Here is a 23769-nt window from a genome sequence, read left to right as displayed (position 1 = left end):
TAATCTTAGGTAATGAACACTGTCAAATTATATTAAAATAGGGCTCATAAGGGCTTATTCATGTTGAACGATAGTAGGCATTCCTATGAATAATGCATTTTTTCCTGGGTATTTAAAAAACAAGAGGAATTTCAACTATGTCCCCCCATATACCACAATGTTCTACAAGCATTATACTTTTTTTTAAATTCTGTTATTTACCTTTAAGATTCCAGTCATACAATTCCAAAATATCTCTGAATAGGAATAATGAAAAAAGTTCAAGTCCCTTCACACAAAAGTTCTGAAAAATAAACCAAAATCAAATTACTATAGTACTGCAAACATATATTAACTGAAGGTTCAACTTGTTCTAGTCAAGTGTCTTAAAAATGTCTACAGAATCTATACTAATACCATATGATTTCCTAAAAAGTTTGACCACTGTCCTACTAATGACAGTTCATTGGCTTAAAACATAAATGAAGTAGGCAATAACGGCATTAGCATATCTAAGAAAATGTAAATTCAGCCCTTCCCAATGTACAAATAAAATGAGGTGAAATTTAAAAATTAAAGTCTTCTTTGTCTCATATTTTTCTAACCTAATTATAAAACATCTGAAAATGTCCTAGGGCCTTTTTGTTCAGTCAAATTCCACATACAAGCCAGCAGGCTCTGATCGGTTTGTCTCTCTCATCCTATCCCTGCTCACCAACCCCGCCAAACAAACCCAGAATCACTGTTACAGAATTACCATCAACAGAGGTCTTTTGTACCAAAATAGTTCAAATTCTTAATGAAGGCAAATAAAGGGCTACGAAAATCTACAACACTTTGTACCAAAATTTCTCCAGTAAACAAGCTTAACAGATGATCTATTTGCAAGTGAGACTTGTCTCATAATTCTTCCTCCTACTTTTGCTCAGGGTTCACAAATCACACTGTGTGAGATCACGCCAGTCATAAACTTTTACAATACCAAATGAGGACTTAGGACCTTAAAAATCAAAAGGCAGTGAAAAAGCCCTTTTCAGCTGGAAAATGAAGGGATGGCCCTTTCTCGTCAATTCTTTTTGAAAGACAGGTAAAATTAACAGGATTTGCTTCAAACTAAAATACCGTATTTTGCCATGTATAATGCACTGCCATGTGTAATACACATCTACATTTTTGGCCCAAACTTTCAGGGGGGAAAAAAAATCTTTCATTTTAATTTTTTTAATTCTAATTTTTATTTGTTTACATTTAGGTACTTATTTTTTGTGTTATAAAGGAATTTTAGCATTTATTTTTTAACATAGTATGGTATAAGAAATTTTATGTAACAAATAATTACAAAACACACGAACAGGTACAAGGTACAAGAAATTTTATATACCGGTAACAAACAAATACGGTATTTATGCATCATAGAAGGCCAAGAACTCTTTGTCGTTGCAAGTTCATTGTAAATTCAACAAATCGATTATCATATTCTAGGGTATAATTTCACATACGGGTATCGTTATTGATTTCTAGAGTTACACTTTTAACCCATAAGCATAAATAAAAGAATTAAAAACACATATAGATACGGAGCTACTAGTACTACCCACGTATAAGGTGTATCTTTATTTTTCCCTCACAAATTTGGGCAAAAGGTGCACATTATACATGGCAAAATACGGTAGGTGCAAACTAAGCCTATGTGTCATGCTTACCAGTTCCCCCTTGGTGCCTCACTGCCTAGGACAGAGCTGCACTGTTAAACAAGGTTTGCAAGAAGACCCAGGGCCTTGGGAAATCGACCCCGACTCCCAACACAAGGTTAAGTGCACAAGCTTGTTTGCTGTCTCGTTGTTATTTCTTAGTGTGATTTGTTGACATCACTAAATTCAGGATCAGGCAATGAATCATTCTGAGATTCACATTAATCTTGCTTTGGAATTTTAAACCTCTTGCATATATTTAGATAAATCTGCTGCTGAGCATCCTAAATGAAAAACAATTAGGAAAAATATGTAAATATATGGGAAGAAAAATGAACCAAGCATTGATCCTGTCATTGGAGATAATGAATAAGATTATTCCAGCAGCTATCAGATTCCGTTTCACTATTCTCATTTCCTCTCTGATAAGGACCAGTAACCCAAATCTGCCCCCTTTCTGAAACAAACTAGAAACAGATGTAAAGTAGCTACGTATCAGTAGATGCAACACCAGGCGACATGGGTTCAAAAACTGGTCAATAAGTTGAAAAATGACCTGGATTTTAACCTTGTTCCTTGGGATCCATCTCATGGATCCTTTCCGATGGCAAACAGCCAGCCAGAGCTGGCCAAGTTCAATGCTTTAAAGATATAAGTGTGGAATAAACAAAAGATCAAACTGCATCAAGCTGTTAAATAACCTTCTCCCTTACCTCAGGCATCATCTCTTCGATGAAATGAATCGTGTAGTCTATGTTGAATCTAATTACTTTACACAGTGGAATCTGCAATCAGAAGGAGGAAAGGTTCAGTTCCGCAGCACCTTCCCACAGGCTCACGCTGCAGCACCTGTGTTTGCTAGCTGACCCCCAAAGGCCGTGAACCAGAGGACAACACTTCACTTAATCTAAGCTGCTAGCAATGCTGCACACGAAGCTTGACCACAACTGCTGGATTTTAATGGCAAGAACCCAGCTGGCCCAGCTTCTGCAGGAAACTTGCGTGATGTTGGTGCTTAATTAACTGTATGAGCAACAACACGACTATGACAAGAACCCATTACAACCAAACAAATAGCCTCTAAAGAATGAACAAAACTACAATTAAATACTTCTTTTTCTCAGGTTTTTAAAATCCTTCAGAGTCTTCGGCTCTTCAGGCAGATCTGAGAGAGCAGGCTGACAGCACATCAGTTACAGATCTGTAAGTCACTGAAGTACATACACACAAGTCATGCTGCCTATCGGGCTCTGGAGCAAAAGCAATCATGGTAATCAAAATAAAAATAATAAATGATAATACAAATGATCATGGTTAGCATTTACTGAGCCAGGCACTGTTCTGATGCTTCACCTATTGTCACTCATAGGTGACAATATGTTTGTCACCTCTATGAGGCAGATACAACTACTATCCCCCTTGTACAGTGGGGGAAACTAAGGCAGAGAGGTGTCAGATACCTTGCCTAGAAATCAGTAGCTGGTGAATTTGGAAACCTGGCTCTAGACCCCAGCTCTAAGCCACTAGAGTATACATCTCTCACTACATGTTCTAATACTCACGGTACACGTGAAAATAAAGGAAGGCTCAAATGAAATCAATCCACAGCTATCTTGTTTCACCAGTGTATCATCAGACACTAACTAGCCTAGTGCCTAGACATAACAGGTTTTCCGTCAGTATATTTTTGAATAAAGGAAGGAATGAGAAAGGGAGGGTATGAAGTTACTGCTGTGGCTTGGCTAACTAGCTGGGGGAAATAATAGACTCATAAGCCTTAAGATGTGTTAAGTAGACTTTTCTGGCTGCTCAATCTGTCCATAAGACAATTTTATATAAATGTAATCATTTTTACAAACCATAGCAATCAGAAAGAAACATTTTAATTCTACCAGCCAAAGGACTGGTAAGAAGAACAAAAATAGTCTTATAATGCCATCTACTGGAAATCTTTTTTCTTGGAAAAATGAAGTTTAATTCTTAGGTGCTTTTTCAGTGTTTTTTTTAAAGGACAATGGCTAATTTCAGTAAAATTCATAAGTAACTTTAATAAGAGATCACTTTTCAACCTTCTCAGGGTAGTAGGTTCTCAACGAACTAAAGCTACATGCTAAAGCCACTATCATTTTTAAATTCTTCTTTATTCCTATAATCGTTTAAAAATATCTGAATGATAAACGGAATATGACACAATGTAACTTACAAGTACAATTAAAAAACAAATAAGCAAACAGAACTTACAAAATTCAAAAGAACCAAAGAAGAGGTAACATTTGAGTCTTCAAAGATGGGGAAGGATTTTCCAGGTCACCCAGAAAAATTAAGTTGGGGAGGAGCAGATGTTTAGTTTCTAGCAAGACAAAGACAAAGGAGCTGGGGGAAGAACAAGTGATTTAGCTGTTCAGGAGTAAAGTGCATGGAGAGAGAGAAGCAAGGTGATTCTGGACAGGAAAGCATGAACTACATTACGCAAGCTTTATAAACAGTCAAGGATTATCCCATGGCAATGAGAAGTCATTCAAGTATTTTAAATGAGAGACTATCAGAGTTTACATTTTACATGGGTTGCTATGTAAACAGTGTGGGAATGGTTTCAGGAGAGCAAGACAGGAACCAGAAGACCAGACCGGAGTCTAGTGAAACAGTCCAGAAGCCAAATGAAGAAAAGACTGCAAAAAGCAGGGGAAATTTTTTAAACATAGGTGCTGTTACTAAAATACACAATGACCGTTCATTCTGATGTAGAAGTAAGAGAGAAGAAAGAATGGGGGTAATTTCTAGGTTTCTGGCCTAAGTGACCAGATAAATCACAATGGCATTAGTAATACAAAAAAAATCATAGGGTAATGACTGAGTACCTCAAACTCAATATGTGGGGAAGATGACAAGTTCAGTTTCATACAGATTGAGGATAAGGTACCTGAGGGGACATTGAGGCAGGTATGCCCAACGGGCAATCTGAAATGTGAGTGTGAAGCATAGAGCCCTTTGTCACAGCTATAAATGTGAATTTGGTGGAGATCAGAATATGCACAGAAAGAAAAACAAGTGGGTGAGACTACATTGCTCCGGGAGAGAGCAGTATCTAAATGACAACAGGACCAGAGCCCTTGGGAATAGTCAAGAGGCAGGCAGAGAATGAGCAGAAAGTGTCAACTTTACTCCTCCTCCCATGTGCGAAACCAACTCTGATGGATGATTTATGCAAGTAAAATCCTTTCCCTTTCAACTAAAATCACTTTTTGGGATTCGTTCTTTGACTTCTTATACATAGTTTATTTTCCTTTGAACTCTCATCCATACCCTCCCTTCTCAGACACAGACTGCAAAGGCAAGATCTCCTTTTCTATTCAAACTTTCATCTCCAAGGCTCAGAGAGAACTTGTCATTTTCCTACATACTGAAAGCTCAATTGACTGGAAGCTTAACTGGCCTATCAAATACTATAAATACCTACCATCATTTCTTAAAACAATTTTGGATACTGACACTAACTCCTATCTCATCCTACCAAAAACACACCAAAAAACCCTCCCTAGACATCAACATTCTAACTTGACTACTTACAGGCACTAAATGACCACATTAAGGGCAGCGAGACCACTGGAAATGGAAAGCCAAGGAAGGAAGGAAGGAAATGACCACGAGGCTTTCTGGTGATTTTTGAGGACGGGATAAGAACATTATGCATCTAATACATATAGTTTTATAATTTTAGTTACATTGTCAAAGTCCTTAGTAATATCAGGTATTGTAAGTAATAGCAAATGTACCACGTAAAAGGATAAAATTCTTCCGAAACGCTCTATACTTAGCCAACAAGGCTTTCAATCCACTTCAATTCAAGACCTTAAGAGAACTTGTCAGAACTAGATTTGTTTGAGATTCTAACATTATAATCATTTGCGTGCCATTCTTGCTGATGTGCGCTCTCTAGCAAGAAAATGAATCAGATCAGTAAAGCGATTTTAATAATTCTTTTTCTTGGGAGGCTATTTCAAATTCAAGAGCCTTTGATGGATCTAATTCCTATGAACTGTACAACACTCAGCTTAAAACTCGATTTATTTTATCAACAATTCTAACATAAATGATGGGGCTTATCTTCTCATTACAGAGTTAAGTTCTCAAATTTTGAGAACTTGAATATTGTCATGTAAAATATATGCTGAAGCCAGGAAACTTTCAGTCCTATATTTTATTTTATAACAACAGTAACAACTGCAATTAATTTAGCATTAGCGACCCCTCAGTGCCAAACCTTGTGCTGAGGGGCTTTAGTAAGGCTCAAAGACTAACTTGTTCAAAGTTACATAAATATTAAGGATTAGAATTTTTATTAAGAATTTTTTTTTAAAAATTAGAAGATAGATGCAAACCCAGGTGTGTCTGACATTTTTTCCCAAAGGACCGATAAACGTTTTTCATGTGTCATCTCAATTTTTTTTTATTTTTTTTACATAAGTCAGTAAGATTCCTAAAATACCTCTATCTTAAGATGAGACAATCAAGGCTTATAAAGATTGAAATTTCAACTCATACAGCTACTAAGTGGAATTCACTAATGTTTAAAACCTGGTCTCTCTAAAGCAGGGGTGTCCAAACTGCGGCCCGCGGGCCGATCCATTGTTAATTGGCCCGCAGCAAATTCCAAAAATATATTTAGTTTACTTAAATAAACCAGGTGAGGCAATACACTTCGAGTGAGTGGCCCGGCTGTTTGTGTATTTTACCGCATATGGCCCTTGGTAAAAAACGTTGAAAAAAGTTTGGACACCCCTGGTCTAAAGCCACATTGCGTTCCTTCTCTAAGGTGATCGTAAAAGTGAAAATAAGATCTGCATTACTTCTAAGGAATTAAGAGATAAGATGATAGACATTTTTAAATATTTTCATAACTAAATTATTTGTATTTGCAAGCCCTCTGAGGGAAAAAAAGAGAGAGAAACGCATCAGGCAGGGGGAAGTTGGACTAGAGAACTTCTAAAGGCCTTTCCAACTGTAAGATTAGATTTGCTGTAACAAAGGCTTTCAGGGTCTAATTGAGACATTTAGAAAAAAGGGAACAAAACCATAGAAATTCAAAAACCTCCTAATGCCATCTCCTACAGATTGTTTAAGAACAGTGAACAATGTGAGGTGATGAATGTTAAACAGACTTATTGTGGTGATCATTTTCATGATATACACATATACAAACATTGAATCATTATGTTGTATACCTAAAATATAACATTATACTATATCAATTATACCTCAAAAAAAAAAAAAAGGTCCAATATTATACCCTTTTTTATATTATGGTCCACCATGAAGGTAAACGTGGTATATATTACCAAATGATTTTATTTTACATTTACAATGTAATCATCTTCTCAAAGAAAATTCTCTGGGATAAAATACACTGTGGAAGTAAAAACAATCTCATTAAGAAAACAATTTGTTTTAAATTAGTTCACTGCTATGGAATCATGTCTACTTATAAAGAAAAAAAAAGAATGATAGAAAGGAACAAGGTTTGGCAAAGATCCGATTCTTTACTCTCCAAAGGAATAGAATTTCAAGTCTTAAGTAAACAGTACTAAAATAACTTTTTAAATTGAAGATGTAATTTCTTGTAACCAAACCAGAAAGGATTAAAGAACATTCTATTTTGATGTAGATACACCATAGTTGTAATTCAATTAGTTCTATAACAGTGTCTAGACTGGGTAAAGTATACTGCTACACTCTCTTCCTGAGCCACAAGCAAATTCACTCTATGTCCAGCTGGAATACGGAATAAGTAACACAATTCCCAAGACAGCCAGCTTTGAGACAGAAAGATTTTGACTCGTAGATACAGAACTTCCATTTGAACCGATTACCAACAGAGCAGCCTTAAAACCTGTATAAAAATATCATAGATCTCTATGTCACACAAAATCTCTTAAAGAAGACATATTCCTGGGATTCAAAAGCAGGAAACTATGGGAAATTAATTCAGACTCCAGGTGTCCTGAACCAGCTCTGTTTCTTTTTCTATAGAGGAGAGACTAAATAATAGCTGCTTCTTAAAACTTTCCAACTTTCTTTTGAAGGACACCCAACCCAAAATAGCTTTGACACATTACTCCACAGTTTATCCTTCTTTTTCCAGCTTTCACACTCTCAAAATGTTATTCTGACACGTTTACTTACACCATTTAATGTGGACCAAACCTGTGACTCATTAGCACAGATGTCACACTCCCACCTGACACACACTGCCACAGACTTCCTGCAGCTCATACAGAGGGACACAAAGTAAATGTTACTTAGACGTCAGATGAAAGGAAATTGATTCTGATTTTTAGAAAACAAGAATGAAGGGAAGGGAGGGGCACAGAGAGAGAGAAAGCCAGCCAATTAGCACATACTTACATTAGTCAGGGGCGCATGTGCAAACATAGAAAATCCTTCAAAGATATACTCATGATCATCATATTCTATAACAGTTGGCCTGTCAGTCTAAAAGCAAACAGAGACACTAAGCTTAAATTAAATAATGACATGATTTGCACATGCAAAAATCCATCAGGAAACAGAGCAACCAACAGGCAAGATGTAGGAACTCCATAAAGTTTGTCAATGTTTTTCCAAACACCCAGGAGAACTTTATACAAAAGTTTAATATTAGGGGGAATTTTCTGCTTTGGTGGAATTCCCTGGCTTAAGTAATACTAATACAATGCACTGAGACAACCAAAAATGTTTATTATGGGTGTCATAAAGGGAAAAGAAAAACAAAAGGTTGTATGGCTTCATCTTCTAGGAACGTGTTTTATTTAATCCCACAATACCCAGTCCTGTTCTTACTGAACTATTTATTTCTTAACAAGAACAAGATAATAATACAGTTGGCTCAAAGCTCCAAGTGAAAAAAAGATTCAGCATCATGATGGCCAAGACTAGCAACAACCTAGAAGGTTCTGGAAGGCTCCAGGGTGCCTGCCAGGAGCTCAACCCTTCACAGCTCCATTCCCAGGCCCTCAAAGGAGAAGCCAACCCACCAAGTGCTACAACAAATCAATTCCTGCATGCCAAAGATGTTAATTACCTGAAAATTGAATCTGTAATTCAAGTATACAAATGTTGACTACACATAAGAGACGGTCTTCCTTGTGCCATTCTTATAGCCCACTATTTTTAATCCTAAATACTAAATATGGAGCTAAATATCAAGATTGGTAACCTAAAGATACATTTTTTACAGAGGTATTGAACATTATTCATTTAAGTATTTTATATACATAGATATATATTACACATATTATATGTATTCTATATATAATATATAGATATACATGAGGACAACTTGGCGGGGGGAAGACTAAAGAATATCCAAATGTATAGAATTTGTTTTGTCAATATTACTATTATTGTTACTTTCTATTTGAATTGTCAACAAAGCTGGTCTAAATTAAATATAATGAAAAGAACTTCTGACGAAGTAATAATGGTACGAGCCACTCTAGAAAACAGTTTGGTAGTTCCTCAAAATATTAAATGTAGTTACTACATGACCCAGCAAGTCCAGTCCTGGGCTCATACCCAAGAGAAATGAAAACATACATCCACACAAAAACTTGTACATAAACATTCTCAGCAGCATTATTCATAGTCAAAAAGTGGAGACCATCCAAATGTGCATCAACTGATGAATGAATAAATAAAATGATAGATCCATATAATGGAATATTACTTGGCCGTTAAAAGGAATGAGGTTGCATGTGACAACATGGATGAACCTTGAAAACATTATGCTAAGTGAAATCAGAAGCCAAAATGATCACATATTCTATGATCCCATTCATATGAAATATCTTGAATAGACAAATTATTGAGACAGACAGTATCTTAGCAGTTGCCGAAGGCTGAGGGGCAGGAAAGAACTGATTGCTAATGAGTATAGGGTTTCTTTCGGGGATAATGAAAATGTTCTAAAATTAAATTGTGGTGCTAGTTTCACAATTTTGTGAAAAGACTAAGTATCGTGAAATATACACTTTAAATACGGTAAATTTTATGGCATATGAATTGTATCTCAGCAAAGTTAAAATATATAATTATTAGTCATCTAATCCTGAAATTGAAATTTCTTGATGCTACAAGTACCCAGAATTAACAAACTTTGTACTGGGAAAGGCACTATAGCACAGTGGACTAGCTCGCACAGCCACGCACGACGGAGCCAGACTGCCTAGGTGCAAATCTCCACTGTGCCACTTACTACCTGAATAACCCTGAGCAAGCTACTTAATCTCATTTGTAAAACATGGATTACCGCCCCATCTATACAGTGGGGATGATAATAACTACTTTATCTGTTTGTTTTGAGAAATAAGTTAATACATGTTAAATACTTAGAATGGTGCCTAACACCAGTCAACAAATGTTAAGTAGTATTATTACTGTCATAAATACAATAGAGTTTCTTCTTTTTTTGGTCATCAGATAATATATAAGCTATTTGCTGATTTTTAAGAGACATGAAGGTGTTCTACACATTCTTCCAACTCCATAGCTCCAACGAACAGCTCTATAATTCCTTGGCTATTACATGGTACCAACAATATAAATGAAAACGGTATAAAAAGAAGTATACTAAGAATGTCAAAATAAAAGTCATTATGATAAAGGACAATTCTACCAACAGAAAAATAAGAGTATTTCTAAAAGAAAGAATATTTAAGAACTGAATCAGTATGTAGTCTATTCATATTTTAACCTACATATACACATTCAACCATTTACATTTTAAAATACATGCAATCTGATTTTGTTCGGAACGTACTAAAAAGTTTGTAGGAGGAGAGACTGTAATTCGATAGTGGAAAAGTCTGCCAGCATTGTTGGTCATAGGACGGCAGGGCTTGATGGCCTGAAGGAAAAAACAAAAGAGATTAAAAGTAAAGAAGGAAAATATTTGTATTTAAAAATACACTGTATTTTCTAGCCATTTCTAACCATTTCTATGACAAAAAGAGATTTTCTATGTGTTCTTTCATAGCCTAGTAAAAAGAACAATATTCACTTTACCATTTATTGGATGAAAAATAGAGGGCTGGCTGTCCCCAGTATTCAGTTCATTTCCTCATATGCAATACAACGAGTTCAGACAACATAAAGCTCTTTCTAGATTTAAATTTCTACGACTATCTTCTTTTATTTGTAAAATAACACAATAATTGACCTTTGGCTAAAGTCCCAATAAACTGGGGGGGGGGAAAGACAGGAAAAAAAATATCAGAAGTAATAGCAGTAGGTTTTATTAGGAGGGGAAAAAAAGTGTAAGGATTAAATATATTGAGTAAAAACAGAAGGGACCAGAAATGAGGGAAGCAGAAGAGGTGGTGGAACAGAACAGAATACGCATGGAGCTTAAGACAGTAAAAGGAAAAGATGAAGCGAGCAAAAGCAGCACCAGTGGACTCACTGGGTGTGCTGTGATAAACAGGGAGGTGTGACGCAGACCACCTTTCAAGGAAGGACTTGCTACCCACTGTGCAGAGAGTGGACAGCAGAGTCTCAGAGCAAGGCTGGGTACAAAGGCCCAGCCATCGCAGCCCAATTCGAATTCGAATGAGCCATAATCATCCCTCCCATCGCCACCAGGTTGATGGGGCTTTGCTGGGGCTGACTCATAGTTCGACTAATGCCTCTGTTGAATCCTGCTTACACCCTCTTACTTTCACCGGTAAAGATACCTAAGAAACATCATGCACCTCAAACTCCACCTTAGCATCTGCTTCTGGAAAATGCAATTTTCAACAGTTGGTACCAAAAATGATTCGAGAAAGCATGGGAGGGCGGCCGGATGGCTCAGATGGTTAGAGCACGAGCTCTGAATAACAGGGTTGCCAGTTCGATTCCCACATGGGCCAGTGAGCTGCGCCCTCCACAACTAGATTGAAGACAATGAGCTGCTGCTGAGCTTCCAGAGGGGTGGCTGGATGGCTCAGTTGGTTAGAGCACGAGCTCTCAACAACAAGGTTGTGGGTTCAATTCCCACATGGGATGGTGGGCTGCGCCCCCTGCAACTAACATTGAAAACAGTGACTGGACTTGGAGCTGAGCTGCGCCCTCCACAACTAGACTGAAGGACAATAACTTGGAGCTGATGGGACCTGGAGAAACACACTGTTCCCCAACATTCCCCAATAACATTTATAAGAAAAAAAAAAGAGGGCTGGCCCAGTGGCTTAGGCGGTTGGAGCTCCGTGCTCCTAATGCTGAAGGCTGATGGTTCAATTCCCACATGGGCCAGTGGGCTCTCAACCACAAGGTTGCCGGTTCGACTCCCACAAGGGATGGTGGGCTGCGCCCCTGCAACTAACAACAGCAACTGGACCTGGAGCTGAACTGCACCCTCCACAACTACAATTGAAAAAGAAAAACAGCTTGACTAGGAAAAAGTCCTGGAAGTACACACTGTTCCCCAATAAAGTCTTGTTCCCTTTCCCCAATTAAAAAAAAAAAAAGGCAAGCAGGGGAGATAAGACGGGGTTTTGGAGCTGAATCACTTACCACCCAACTGGCAATAAGGATCCCATTATGGTGGTTGGTGGGGCACACTACCCCTGGCACCAGATGGCACACCGACTGGAACTTTAGAAGATGGTAAATTGGGAGGCTATACCAGCAGAAGCAGGTGTTTAAGACGGTGAGAGAATGGTAGCTACAAGAATAAAGGTATAGATGGCTATTGCTAAGCACCATGGATGCTCTACCATGTTCCTCAAACTTTGGTGTACCTTAAAATCACCTGGAGGGCTTGCTACATCTCAGAGCGCTTGCTCCCCACCTCCAGAGTTTGATTCAGCAGCTGAGGCAAGCTGAGAATCTGCATTTCTAACAAGTTCCCAGGGATACTGATATCGGTCAGAAGACCTCACTTGGAGAACCATTTCTCTACAGAAATGAACAGCAGAAGAGGAGAGGTAATTGGAAGCCAGATGTGAAAGCCAGAGGGCCTGTTGGAGGCATACAAAGAAGCTCTCGTCACTTGCAGTGAGAGGTCAGAGCAAACCAGGACCAAGCCTGGGGTTTATTAAGTCAGAGTGGACGGACCTTAAAGACAATTAACAGACAACCAAGATAAGTCTGTTATGCCAAGGTCGGACCTGGAAACACCCACCCTTCGCCCCCACCCCAGTACCCAATCAGTCTATCTCCCCTCCTGGCTAAAAGACCTATAATTGGGGTCATTTCGTAGCCTCACCCAGCTGGAGAGATGCTGGGAGGAGATTATATCCCAAAGGAGCTGCAAGGACTGACCAGCAAGTGCCAGCAGCAGGAGGAGTCTGCACAGAATCGGATGCTGAGAGTGCTTGGTCAAAAGGGCCAGAACATAAAATTGGTTAAGGAAGACTTTACTGATTTGGGAGCATTCAGGATTCAAGGACACCAAGAGATGCTGGGAACTCCCTACTAGGATGTCTCCAAAAAGCATGAGAAAGCAATGGCCCACGCTGAGTGAAGTTAAAGCACCAAAACTGCCATGACAGACAGAGGAGGAAGGAATTCAAAGACTCCAGGAAGTGGGCATATCGGAATGGATATACTACCTATGACTGAAAACGATACCAATAGGCATATTTCATGGGAAGGCCCAGAGGACACGGCACATGGTGAAGGGGCACACCGTGGTGGCCTCCTCTGCAGGCCAGGGCTGACTGCGAGAGACGCTGTCACAGAGCAGAGCTTGCCGACATTAACAGATACAACGGTCCTCTGAAACAAGAGAGGCCAGACTGGCGATGGGGCTCACTTAGGGTTGCCGGGCAGGAATTCCCGCCCATTCTCAGGAATTTTTTTCGCTTTCTGGTTCCCGAATCCCGAGACACAAACTGCTTTCTGTTCTCCACGATGAATCATTTCCACAAATTGACGGCCAATACTACCACCCACCTGGGTTCGAGGAGCCGATTTTCCCGATTTCCCAACCAACTTTTCTCAGGATTCAGAAACAGAAAAGCGAAAAAAATTCCCAAGAACGGGTGGGAATTCCCACCTGGAAACCCAAGCAATAAATAGGAAAAATGAGTAAGAGATACATTGTGAGTAGTGCATTTATTTCCCATTGTGGGTATTACTGGGTTCAAGGAGCCAATTTTCCCATTTCCCGACCAACTTTTCTCAGGATTCGGGAACAAGAAAGTGAAAAAAATTCCTGAGAATGGGCGGGAATTCCAGCCCAGAAACTCTAGGCTCCCTATTAGAAGCCAGGCTGCATAATTATCATCATGACCAGCAAGATCCAAGCGGCAGCCCGGGGTCTGACCCACAGAGTCATGGAAGTCGTCGACAGAACACGGTGTCCTTAGGTGCAAAGTCAGTGGGGAGCCAACAAGAGTACTACTTAGTCTGCACCAACAGAAAAAATCAAGAACGGATGACTAAGCTGCTAAAGGTAGGCTGCTCCAATAAAGTCCTGATCCCTTCCCAGTTCCAGACCTGATCAGGTTTTTAGACCGAAATCCACTGACTGAAGAGGTAGCCAGTTCCCAAGAGGCCTTGCAACACCACGACAAGCAAATGTGGGCCTGACAACTCTGTCCTTCCCCAAAAGGGCCTGAGGCCATTTACCAGGATAACTACATCAGAGAAAGGGGAGCCTACATAGCTCAAGGCGTGGTAGACACAGCATCTGATGCAACACTTCTCAGAGATGGGGGGCAGCATCCTGGTATCCCCAGCAGAGTGGGGAAACATGAGGTCAAGGTAGTAAACAAAATCTTGGTCAACATCTGGCTCACAGTAGGTCCACTGAGTCCATAAATCCACCCAGTGGTCACTTCCCTGGTCCCTGACTGTATCATTAGAAGTGACAAAATTGGCAGATGGCGCCAACCCACAATGGTCCACAGAGTTAAGAATCATCGTCATGCGAAAGGTCAAGCAGAAGCCACTGATATCACCATCACCCCCCACCTGGACATCAAAAACATTATCACTCAGGGTGATGGTGGAAATTAGTGCCACCCCTCAGGACCTAAACCACACAGGGGTGACAGTCCCCATCACATCTCTGTTTAATTACCAACCTGGCCCTGGAAGAACCTAAATGGATCCTGGAGGGTGACCACAGACACCTACCACAAGCTCTGATTTCACCTGCTGTGCCAGGTCTTGTAGCTTAGAGCACATTATACGGCCTCAGGTACCAAATATGTGGCGGCTGATTTGCTGAAGGTATTATTTTCTATCCCAGTTAGTTCACATTCCCACTGAACAGATGACATTTACAGTTTTCGTTCCCGGCCTTTGTTAATTCTCCCCCTCACTGGCGTAACACAGTCCAAGGAGCTCTTGACCTTCTAGACCTTCGGCAGAACATTATATTGCTCCACTGCACCTCTGACATTATTGTTGAGCAAGCTAAAAGCCTTGGTTAAAACACACATACTCCAGAGGGTCAGATAAGCCCTACAAAGATTCAGGGGCCTCCCACAGACACACCATTTTTAGGAGTCAGTCATCTGGGGAGTGCCAGACAACCATCCAAAGTAAAAAACCTATTACTGCCTCTCCCACCTCCTACGATGAAGAAGGAAGCACAACAAGTGGGTCTCTTCGTGTTCAGGAGGCAGCATAATCCCCACCCAGGAACACTACTTTCTACAGAGTGATGCAAAAGGCCGCCAACTCCAAATCCGGCTCCGGTGAGAAAGGCAGGAGGGTTCCAAGCTGCAGTGCAAGCAGCCCTGCTGCAGGGGCCATACAATTCAGCAAATCCTACACTGTTCATGGGAAGATGCTGAGAGGAGTTGGTGGCCATACTGGGAGAATCACAATGCTGGTCTCTGGGGCTCTGGAGCAAAGCCATGCCATCTAGAGTAAAGAATTCTATGCCTTTGAAAAAACAACTTCTGGTATGCTGCTGGGCCCCGGTAGGTATGTAAGGAGTGGCCAAGGGACAGCAAAGAGACATGTGCCTGGACCCTACCCATCATAAGCTGTGTTCTGACAGTCTCACCAAGGCAAAAGTTTGGGTGGGACCAGAAACGATCCATCATTAAGATGGAGGTGGTACATCCAGAATTAAGCACATGAACCAGCAGCACGCACAATCGAGTTGCATAAGCAGGGAGCCCACCACTGTTGCACCAGCACCCCACCCTCTGCTGATGACTAAGGATGGAAGGATGAAAGCAGAGGGAAAAGCCCAAGCTTGATTTATAAATGGGTCAGTCAATAAAGGGGTACAAGCTGAAAACAGACTGTGCTGCAGACTCATTCAAGGATGGCTTTGAAAGACAGTGATGAGGGAACATCTTCCCACAGGCAGAGTTTCAGGCCATGTACCTGGTCATCCACTTTATGTGGAAAGAGAAGTAGCCTGAGGTTAGAACATAGATGGGCTCACGGCAGAAGCTCGTGGCCATGCCAGCTGGTCAGAGGCCTAGAAGGAAAAAGATTGGAAGATCGGGGCTAAGAAGGCCTTGGGATAGAGCATTGTGGGTGGACAAATGGAAGTGAGCACAGTGATCGCTACATCACCTGTGGATGTCCATCGGCGAGCACCCACTATGGAAGCGGTACTAACCACTGAGTTAACGAAATCACTCGGCCAGAGAGTGTCAGCCAGCCTCGCGCATCAGCCACCAGAGTTTACAGGATGGGTACAGGAACCAAATGGCCACAGCAGCACAGATGGAGGCTTCATGTCAGCCCAACAGCATGGACACCAAGGCTAAGCCAACCGCCACTGCTGAACGTCCAGCTGGCCACCTACAACAATCAATGCTGGGCCCCCAAACTGGCACCATTCCTTGGAGGAGACCAACCTGCCTCTTGGTAGGAAGCTGACTACATCGGCCCCATCCATCTTGAAAGGGCCAGAAGTTTGGTCTCGCAGGAAGGAACATGACTCTGGGTATGAGTGTGCCTGTCCGTGGGTCCTCAGGTCCAGCCCCACTACCCACCCAGGTCTCCCTTCAAAGAAGGGCCTGTGGGAACAGCAGTCAGCAGACAGCCTGCAGCCATCGGCTCCTTTAGGGTCAGCCTCTGCTGCAGATGCTCCTGCCCCAAAGTTGTGCCCTTCCTGGCGCAGCCTGCTCTGGGTAGAGGCTGATGGGGACAGGCAGAACATTCCAGCCCAATGCAAGACAATTCCGGCAAGCCAGGCTTCATCAGGCCCATCACCAGTGGACCTCTCCCTCTGCTCAGTCCTGCCTCTGCTCTCTTCCTGCCTAATCCCCATTAAACTTCTTGCAATCCAAACTTCATTTTCTGCTTTCAGAGATCCCCAACTGAGGCACATATGCAGACACTCACGAAGTGCAGATCTTGTCCCACAGTACCTTGCTACACTTGCCAACTTTCAAAGACAAATGAGGTAACAGTGCGGCAAGTAATTCAAATTGTACATCATTGTCTCACTTATTCCAATTATTGTTATGACCTCAAACAAGTTTTAAATAGAAATTAAGGATTTATCTATACTTTGTTTAAATATAATATGCTGAATCATAAAGTGACAATCCTGGGATTAGTAAGAATAAGCTATAAAAATAAAAGATAATGGGGAAAAATGAAAGAAAATAACTGAAAGAGAGTAGTTACATATAACTCTATTATGTAAAAGTATTCAATTCAATCAGCCAGACATATTTGGAGTGTCCCCGACGAACCAGGCCTGGGGGACACAGCTGGAACAGTCTGTGTGCTAGTCACAGTTTAGTGGGAACAACAGACTAACAAAGAGAATAGTACATACCCCAAGCACCCCAAAGGAAAGAGGACGTGTGCCTTAGGCACCTTAGTGAGAGCATTTCTCCAGAGTAATTCATAACCATTTGTAATAAAAACATGAAAAAAGATCATAATATGTACAGTTTTAGGATACGTAAAATAATAAAAAACAACTCAAATGCTTTGCCTGTTTTAAATAATGAACCTTCCAAAACTTGTTATAATTTCCCTGGTAATATTCCCTACTCCAACTCCAAGCTCAAGTACTGCTCTTTTCCACTTAACAGTAACGGAGACCATCAGGGAAAAACAAAAGACTTTTTCAGTGGTCTGACTTCATTTGTGGGGAAAAGAGTGGCAACAGCACCTGTCCACATCCAGCTTCTCAGTGCTACAAAGGTAACAACCCAAACCAGTTACCTCTTCTCCAGGATAAATGCTGTGTCTAATTCCTGTGCGTCTCGCCTTCGCACTGCATTTGCAGAGTGGTCCATCATTCATCTGTCAAAAACGAAAGGGAATTCGTTTTCACTGGGGGGAAATCCACAACATACACGAGGCTTCGGAAACTGTGTGGGTGTTAATGTCATGAGTCCTAAAGCTCTGAAAAGGCTGTCATGGTTCGGAGATTAAAGGTGTGTTCCAAAACCAATAAAGCCACATACTTGTCTATATTGTTGGATAAAAGGAAAACTGTGTGACAACGCCGGATGCATGCCCGTTACTTGTGCAGCCAAGCGGAAAATATCAGTGTCAGCGCACTGTTGGCCCCCATCTTCTCCTATCGCTCTTCAGTATGTTGCTCCTATTTCTTATTTCAGGGAAAATGACTCTTTTGCAAAAGAAAAGTATATTTTATTTACTGAAGAAACACACAGAATGCTTTGAAGGTGACATGCAGATTATATGTTCTCAAAAGAGAAACCTAAAGGTGTCAAAGCAGAGAGAAGAAAATGCCTACTAGAACCAACCCAAAATACTTTCAACACTAATCAGGTGAGTCTATGGCTGTTTTTTCACCTGAATTCATGTCACTGCCAGTGAACTCCACCCCCATGATTCAATAAGTGAGTAATGCCTGACTGCCTCTTAGGTAGAATGATGACAGCTAAGCACTGGGGGGTAGAAAAGGTGATCAGCAGTTCAGGGTCTGCATACAGTAAGTCCTCACTTAACATCACAGTCAAACAGGTTCTTTGAACTGCAGCAAAACGACATAACAAAACACACTGTACCACAGGCTAACTGATATAAACACGAGTTAGGTTCCAACGGCATCTCAACATCGTAACAAAACGACATTGAATAAAACAGCATTATTCAAGGACCTGCTGTACTCAAGGAATATTTATTCTAGACAGAAGAAATAACATACATACGATGTGCTTAGTAATTTTAAAGAAAAAAGATCAATCCAGATGGAGATACAACTGTCCTCAAAGAGACAACATGTGAAGGGCTGAACAGGACAGAAAAAGAAGATGGCTACTCTACACGAGGCACCAGCATGAGAAAAAAAAGAGATGGAAAAAAGCGTATGTTATGTTCCATGAACATGAGAGCCATGTAAATGGATCATAAGCGATCCAAAGGACCACAGAAGCAGAACTGAGGGCAAAATCTTAAAGGGCCTTAAAAGCCAGTTTCATCAGTTTATTCAATATAAATGGCAATCCTGAATCAAACAGGAGACTAGAGCATCAGTCTGGAGACAGAGGAAGTGGAGTCCCATCTCTTACTTTCTTTGTTTAAAAAAAAAAAAAAGTATTGTAACACATATATACATTTATACACACACACACTGACACACACAGACACACACAGATACACACACACACACACACACACACACAGAGTTCTTTACAGGGCTAAGGATTTTTCACTCCTTGTGTCCAATGAAAATATCTCAATAACACTTTGAAGAGAAATAGTAACGTGAGAAAACTATAACCTTCTTTATCCTTTTGGGAAATCTAAAGCTCCAGGTTGCACAGCAGAGGAATAACATTGTTACCTAAAAAAAATATCATGTTAAGATATTATCCGAAGTAACAGCTGGCAAACAGAGATATAATGGATTCCCTCAAAAGTCACAGCACACTTCTAATGCTGGTCACAACTTGTGATGGAAAATGTGGAAAAATCACTTAGTGGTCACTGATTTCCTGGGGAGCAGACAGACATCCTACAGTCCTGCCTTTTCGTAGGGTCTGGGCCCCAATGCAGATCAGCCCATTATAAAGCTCAGCTGTACAGAGGACACAAAACCCAATCTAGGAAACAGAATGGTGAGAGTGTGTAGAAGGCCCTGGTTAATCCCTGACAGGAATAAGAACCCACAGAAACCAAGGAGTAGGTACAGTCCAGTAAAAAAACCACATGGGGGAAGGGAATGACAACTGATGGACATGGGATTTCTCTCAGGGAAGATAAAAATGCTCTAAAATTAGATTATAATAGTGGTTGTACAATCCTGTGAATATCCTAAAAAACACTGAATTACACACTTCAAGTATGCAAATTATAAGGTATGTGAATTATAACTTACTAAAGCTATTTAAAGAGAACACATACATGATTAATATATCAAAGTAAGTTTCAAAATTCACTGACAATTGTAAACATTTCTGCTCAATCCCAAGGGAGCAAAAGGGACCACAAAGTACATCTGTCAGGCATTCTAACTATATTAATTCTACGAAGAAAAAAAAATTTAGATACAAGTGCCAGAAAAACATTCAAATTAACATTGAATGGTATGAATTTATTTGCAAACTATAAAATTTAAATTATTTTTTATAGGTACGTATTTTATTGCACTTAATAACTTCATACGCATTAAAGATACTATGTATGTATTGTATATGTGTAAAATACAAATCTCTTATAGAAATATTATTTTGCATTATGTATTACTTCATAACAAAACACTAAGTAGAAATAAAAATATGTCCAGTTATGCCATCATTAGCTCAAACATGCTTAACAAGGAAGAGAACTTATAAGGAAATGTACCTATTACCAACTAAGAAATACGAAGTCTTATAGGACTGAAGACATTGTTTACTATGTTGCTGCCAAATACCTTCCAGATGAACTGCTTTTAGAAAGACCTCCGAGTCCTCTCTGCCTCGTGCTACCATTTGTCTCCTTCTGTTCACTGTAAGTTTCATGAGCCAGCGCCATTATCGGGCTCCCTAACACAGGATTTACCAACATCGTCAAAAACGATTTAGGGAACAGTTGCTGTGGTGCTTCTGCTTTGGAGCTGAACTCTGAGGAACAACACCCAGCCCTGAGAGCTAACCCTAACCCTAAACCTAACCCTAACCTAACCCTAACCCTGAGAGGCAAATTCTGTTTCGATACCAGCCAACATGCATCCTGAGCCTGGAGTCATAAATGTGACGGACGTGTGGGTGTGCAACCTGCACAGCAAGAGCATAAAAACATGCACACCTGGCCTGGGTCGTTGTACCAAAGTTCATCGTGAAGTCGGTCAGGATGGGCCTTTTTGCGTTTGATTTCCGCAATGACGTCAAAAACTTCAGAATCTGAGCTGCTAGAACAGGTGCTGTCCTCATCAGACTCACACTCAGATTCGCTGGAACTTTCTAATAGAGGAGAAAGGAAAAACATGGAGAGAAGTTAAAGAAGTTCACGAGGTGGTTCTATGTCAAGACTTGCAAATGACCAGACCTCTAAATGTAAGGACAGCTGTGTACGCTTTCAGCAGATACCCGAGTGCCTACTCTGCACCAAGGACTCCGCCAAGCAACACCATGAAAAACAACATAGCCCATAACACAAAGTCACGATCTAGCTGGGGAAGCAAACAAAGTTTTCACAGAAAAAGACTTAACGAACAATGCCAGAGAAAATGCAAACCACAGTGGCAGTGTGGGGTTTCACATTTAAAAAGGTGCAGCAATTCAGAAAAGCGCATGTCCCCCCAATCTGGAAAAATCACCGACGGTTTCCTGGCAGGGATGTACATGACCCAGGCGGGGGGGAGAGGGGGGCTGCGCTGAGGAGGTGAGAGGAAAGCAACACAGATGGAGCACTGCAGGCAGAAGCACAGAGGCACGGGCCTGGGTGGACTCTGGCTGGGGCAAAGGCCCCACATAAAAATACAGGGAGATGAGGGGTTGAAGTGTCGGGACTGCCAGACTGAAGGAAGAGTTTAATTTTTTTTCTCTCAATAGTAGCAATAAAAGGTATTAGTCCTTGGAAGGGACTGGATAAAAAGAGACTGAGAATTATGCTAAGTGACATGAGCCAGTCACAAAAAGACAAATACTGTGTGATTCTATTTATACGTCGTACCTAGAGTAGTCAGATTCATAGAGACAGAAAGTCGACTGGTGGAGGGCAGGGATGGGGAGTTGCTGTTTAACGGGTATAGTTTCAGATTAGCAGGATAAAAAGAGTTCTGGAGATTTTACAACAATGTGAATATACTTAACACTACTGAACTGCACACTTAAAAATGGTTAAAAGATGGATTTTGTGTTATGTGTATTTCACCACAATTTAAAAAAAACAACAGACCTAGAACTTAGATTAACCTTACAAGAGATTAACATAGTACAACACAGTAATAAAATCCAACCTTTACACAGTTGTGTTTTTGAGTGCACTGCACGAGAAAGATGCTATCGTCCTCTCTCTTTTACAGATGAGAAAAGTGAGGCACGGAGAAATGAAAACATTTGCCCAAGGTCCCATGTCAAGTGGTGGAGCAGGGATTGGAACCCAGGCCAGCTGGATCAGTGAGTGCTTTTACCCACCACGGAGACTGCGGGTCCGCATGGAGACACAATGAGGGTGGGCAGAGGCAAGCCAGAGAACGTGCAGGAAAAGGCATACAGAACGTCACATCTACAGACAGCATTCTCTTAGGGGCTAACAACACAAAGCAGTATAAAAGCAGTTTCTATCCTCAAAGATCTCAGAAGCTACTTGGAACCTCAGACACATAAAAAATAGACCAACAGATGAGAAACTTATGGAAACTGTCTATGTGAGGAGAGAGAAACCTTCGAACAGAGCTGGGCTATGGCCGGTGTTTTCTCAGCAAACCAGGATCCCACTGGCAGTGGACGGGACCACGAGGGGATGCCTGCCTGGGAGAGGCACAATGCACAGGGAACAGGCTCCTGCTTGTGGGGGGAGGCTGGATGAGGGGCCCTTCTGAATCTGAAACTAGACAATTCCACAAGGGACACAGCCGTTAGCGTGCCTTGCAAAGGAGATCTCCTAATTGAGGAAAACTAAGATAAAAAAGAAGGAAGTTCCATTGCTATGTGTTTTCCTTGACTGTAATTAAGGAAAATAAAATGGAAAAGAGGAAATTTCAATTTGGGACTCTCAAGGACACACCCAAAATCCGGGATTAAGCAAAAATAAAAGAGCACAGGGTCTTGGTCTAGTGAACCTCTGACTCACCTAAATCTTCGTCTAGCTTCGTCTTCGGAGGTTCCCATGGAGGTCTGGCAGCTTTGGCCTTTTCTTGCCGGCTCCCCAACTCTTCCTCAAATTTGTCATACAAATCACGGAGCCTACTTGTTCCAACTACAGTAGAATCTCCCTTTGAAAAATAAAGGATCGGTATTAGAAACTATATTAAAAGTAGTCATACCAAAGAGACCTAAGACCTCACAAGTAATAAAAGATTTGTAACAGGAAGGTGCTATTTTTCAACCCTCAATAACAGACAACTAAAAACATAATGCCCCGTGCTGGCATGATGTTCTGAATCGTTCGCACTGTTGGCTGACACGGTGCTCACAGGAAGGGGCATTTTGCCAACATTCAAAACCATTAGAACTGTTTATCTTTGCCCTTTTGATAGGACAAAAAGATCATGACCCCCTGAGCATTCAAAATACCCGACACCCTTCTAGGAAGCATACACTGCCCCTGCTAAAATATCACTGACAGTCTATCTTTCACATTAATCCGGTGATCAAAACGAAATATCTATATATCCCACACAAACCCCCCCCCCATAAACACAGGGATTCATTCTCTCTCTCTCTCTCTCGCTCTCTCGCTCTCTCGCTCTCTCTCTCTCTCCCCCCACAAACAGGGTTCTGCAATACATTCCTAGAGGAAGTTCTCCACTGTTCCGCACTCTCCCCCACCCCACAGGTTGAAAATCGTTTTAAATGTCCATACTCTTTGACTTATTTAGTAATTTTCAAAATATAAGGACCAGACCTTTCCGATGTGAAAAGAAAATTAAAGCAAATCATAAAATCTGCAGTGACCCCACAAGGATGTAATTGTTTTCCCTCAGCCCCACCTCATTACTGACACTGGTGCTGCTAGGATCGCGGTGACATTCTTACCACCTCCCTGCGCCAGAGGACAAAACACA

At 40.9% G+C, this 23769-nt stretch overlaps 1 protein-coding gene across 14 annotated transcripts in view; it reads right to left on the bottom strand.

Moving 5' to 3' along the window:
* The window catches only part of DROSHA (drosha ribonuclease III), a 111561-nt gene that overhangs the window by 69032 nt on the left and 18760 nt on the right, over nucleotides 1-23769 (bottom strand). For all 14 annotated transcript variants that reach the window (XM_074329031.1, XM_074329033.1, XM_074329035.1 and 11 more), the window contains 7 exons: nucleotides 22836-22977; nucleotides 20847-21001; nucleotides 17808-17888; nucleotides 10486-10572; nucleotides 8073-8159; nucleotides 2384-2455; nucleotides 202-283 (listed from right to left, as the gene is read on the bottom strand). In XM_074329031.1, the coding sequence (XP_074185132.1) occupies nucleotides 202-283; nucleotides 2384-2455; nucleotides 8073-8159; nucleotides 10486-10572; nucleotides 17808-17888; nucleotides 20847-21001; nucleotides 22836-22977 (706 nt within the window). The remainder of the gene's footprint in view (nucleotides 1-201; nucleotides 284-2383; nucleotides 2456-8072; nucleotides 8160-10485; nucleotides 10573-17807; nucleotides 17889-20846; nucleotides 21002-22835; nucleotides 22978-23769) is intronic.

Source organism: Rhinolophus sinicus, linkage group LG03, assembly GCF_036562045.2.
Source record: "Rhinolophus sinicus isolate RSC01 linkage group LG03, ASM3656204v1, whole genome shotgun sequence".
NCBI lineage: Eukaryota > Metazoa > Chordata > Mammalia > Chiroptera > Rhinolophidae > Rhinolophus > Rhinolophus sinicus.
Note: the sequence above shows the minus strand (reverse complement) of the source record. Positions and strands in the feature narration are given on the sequence as shown.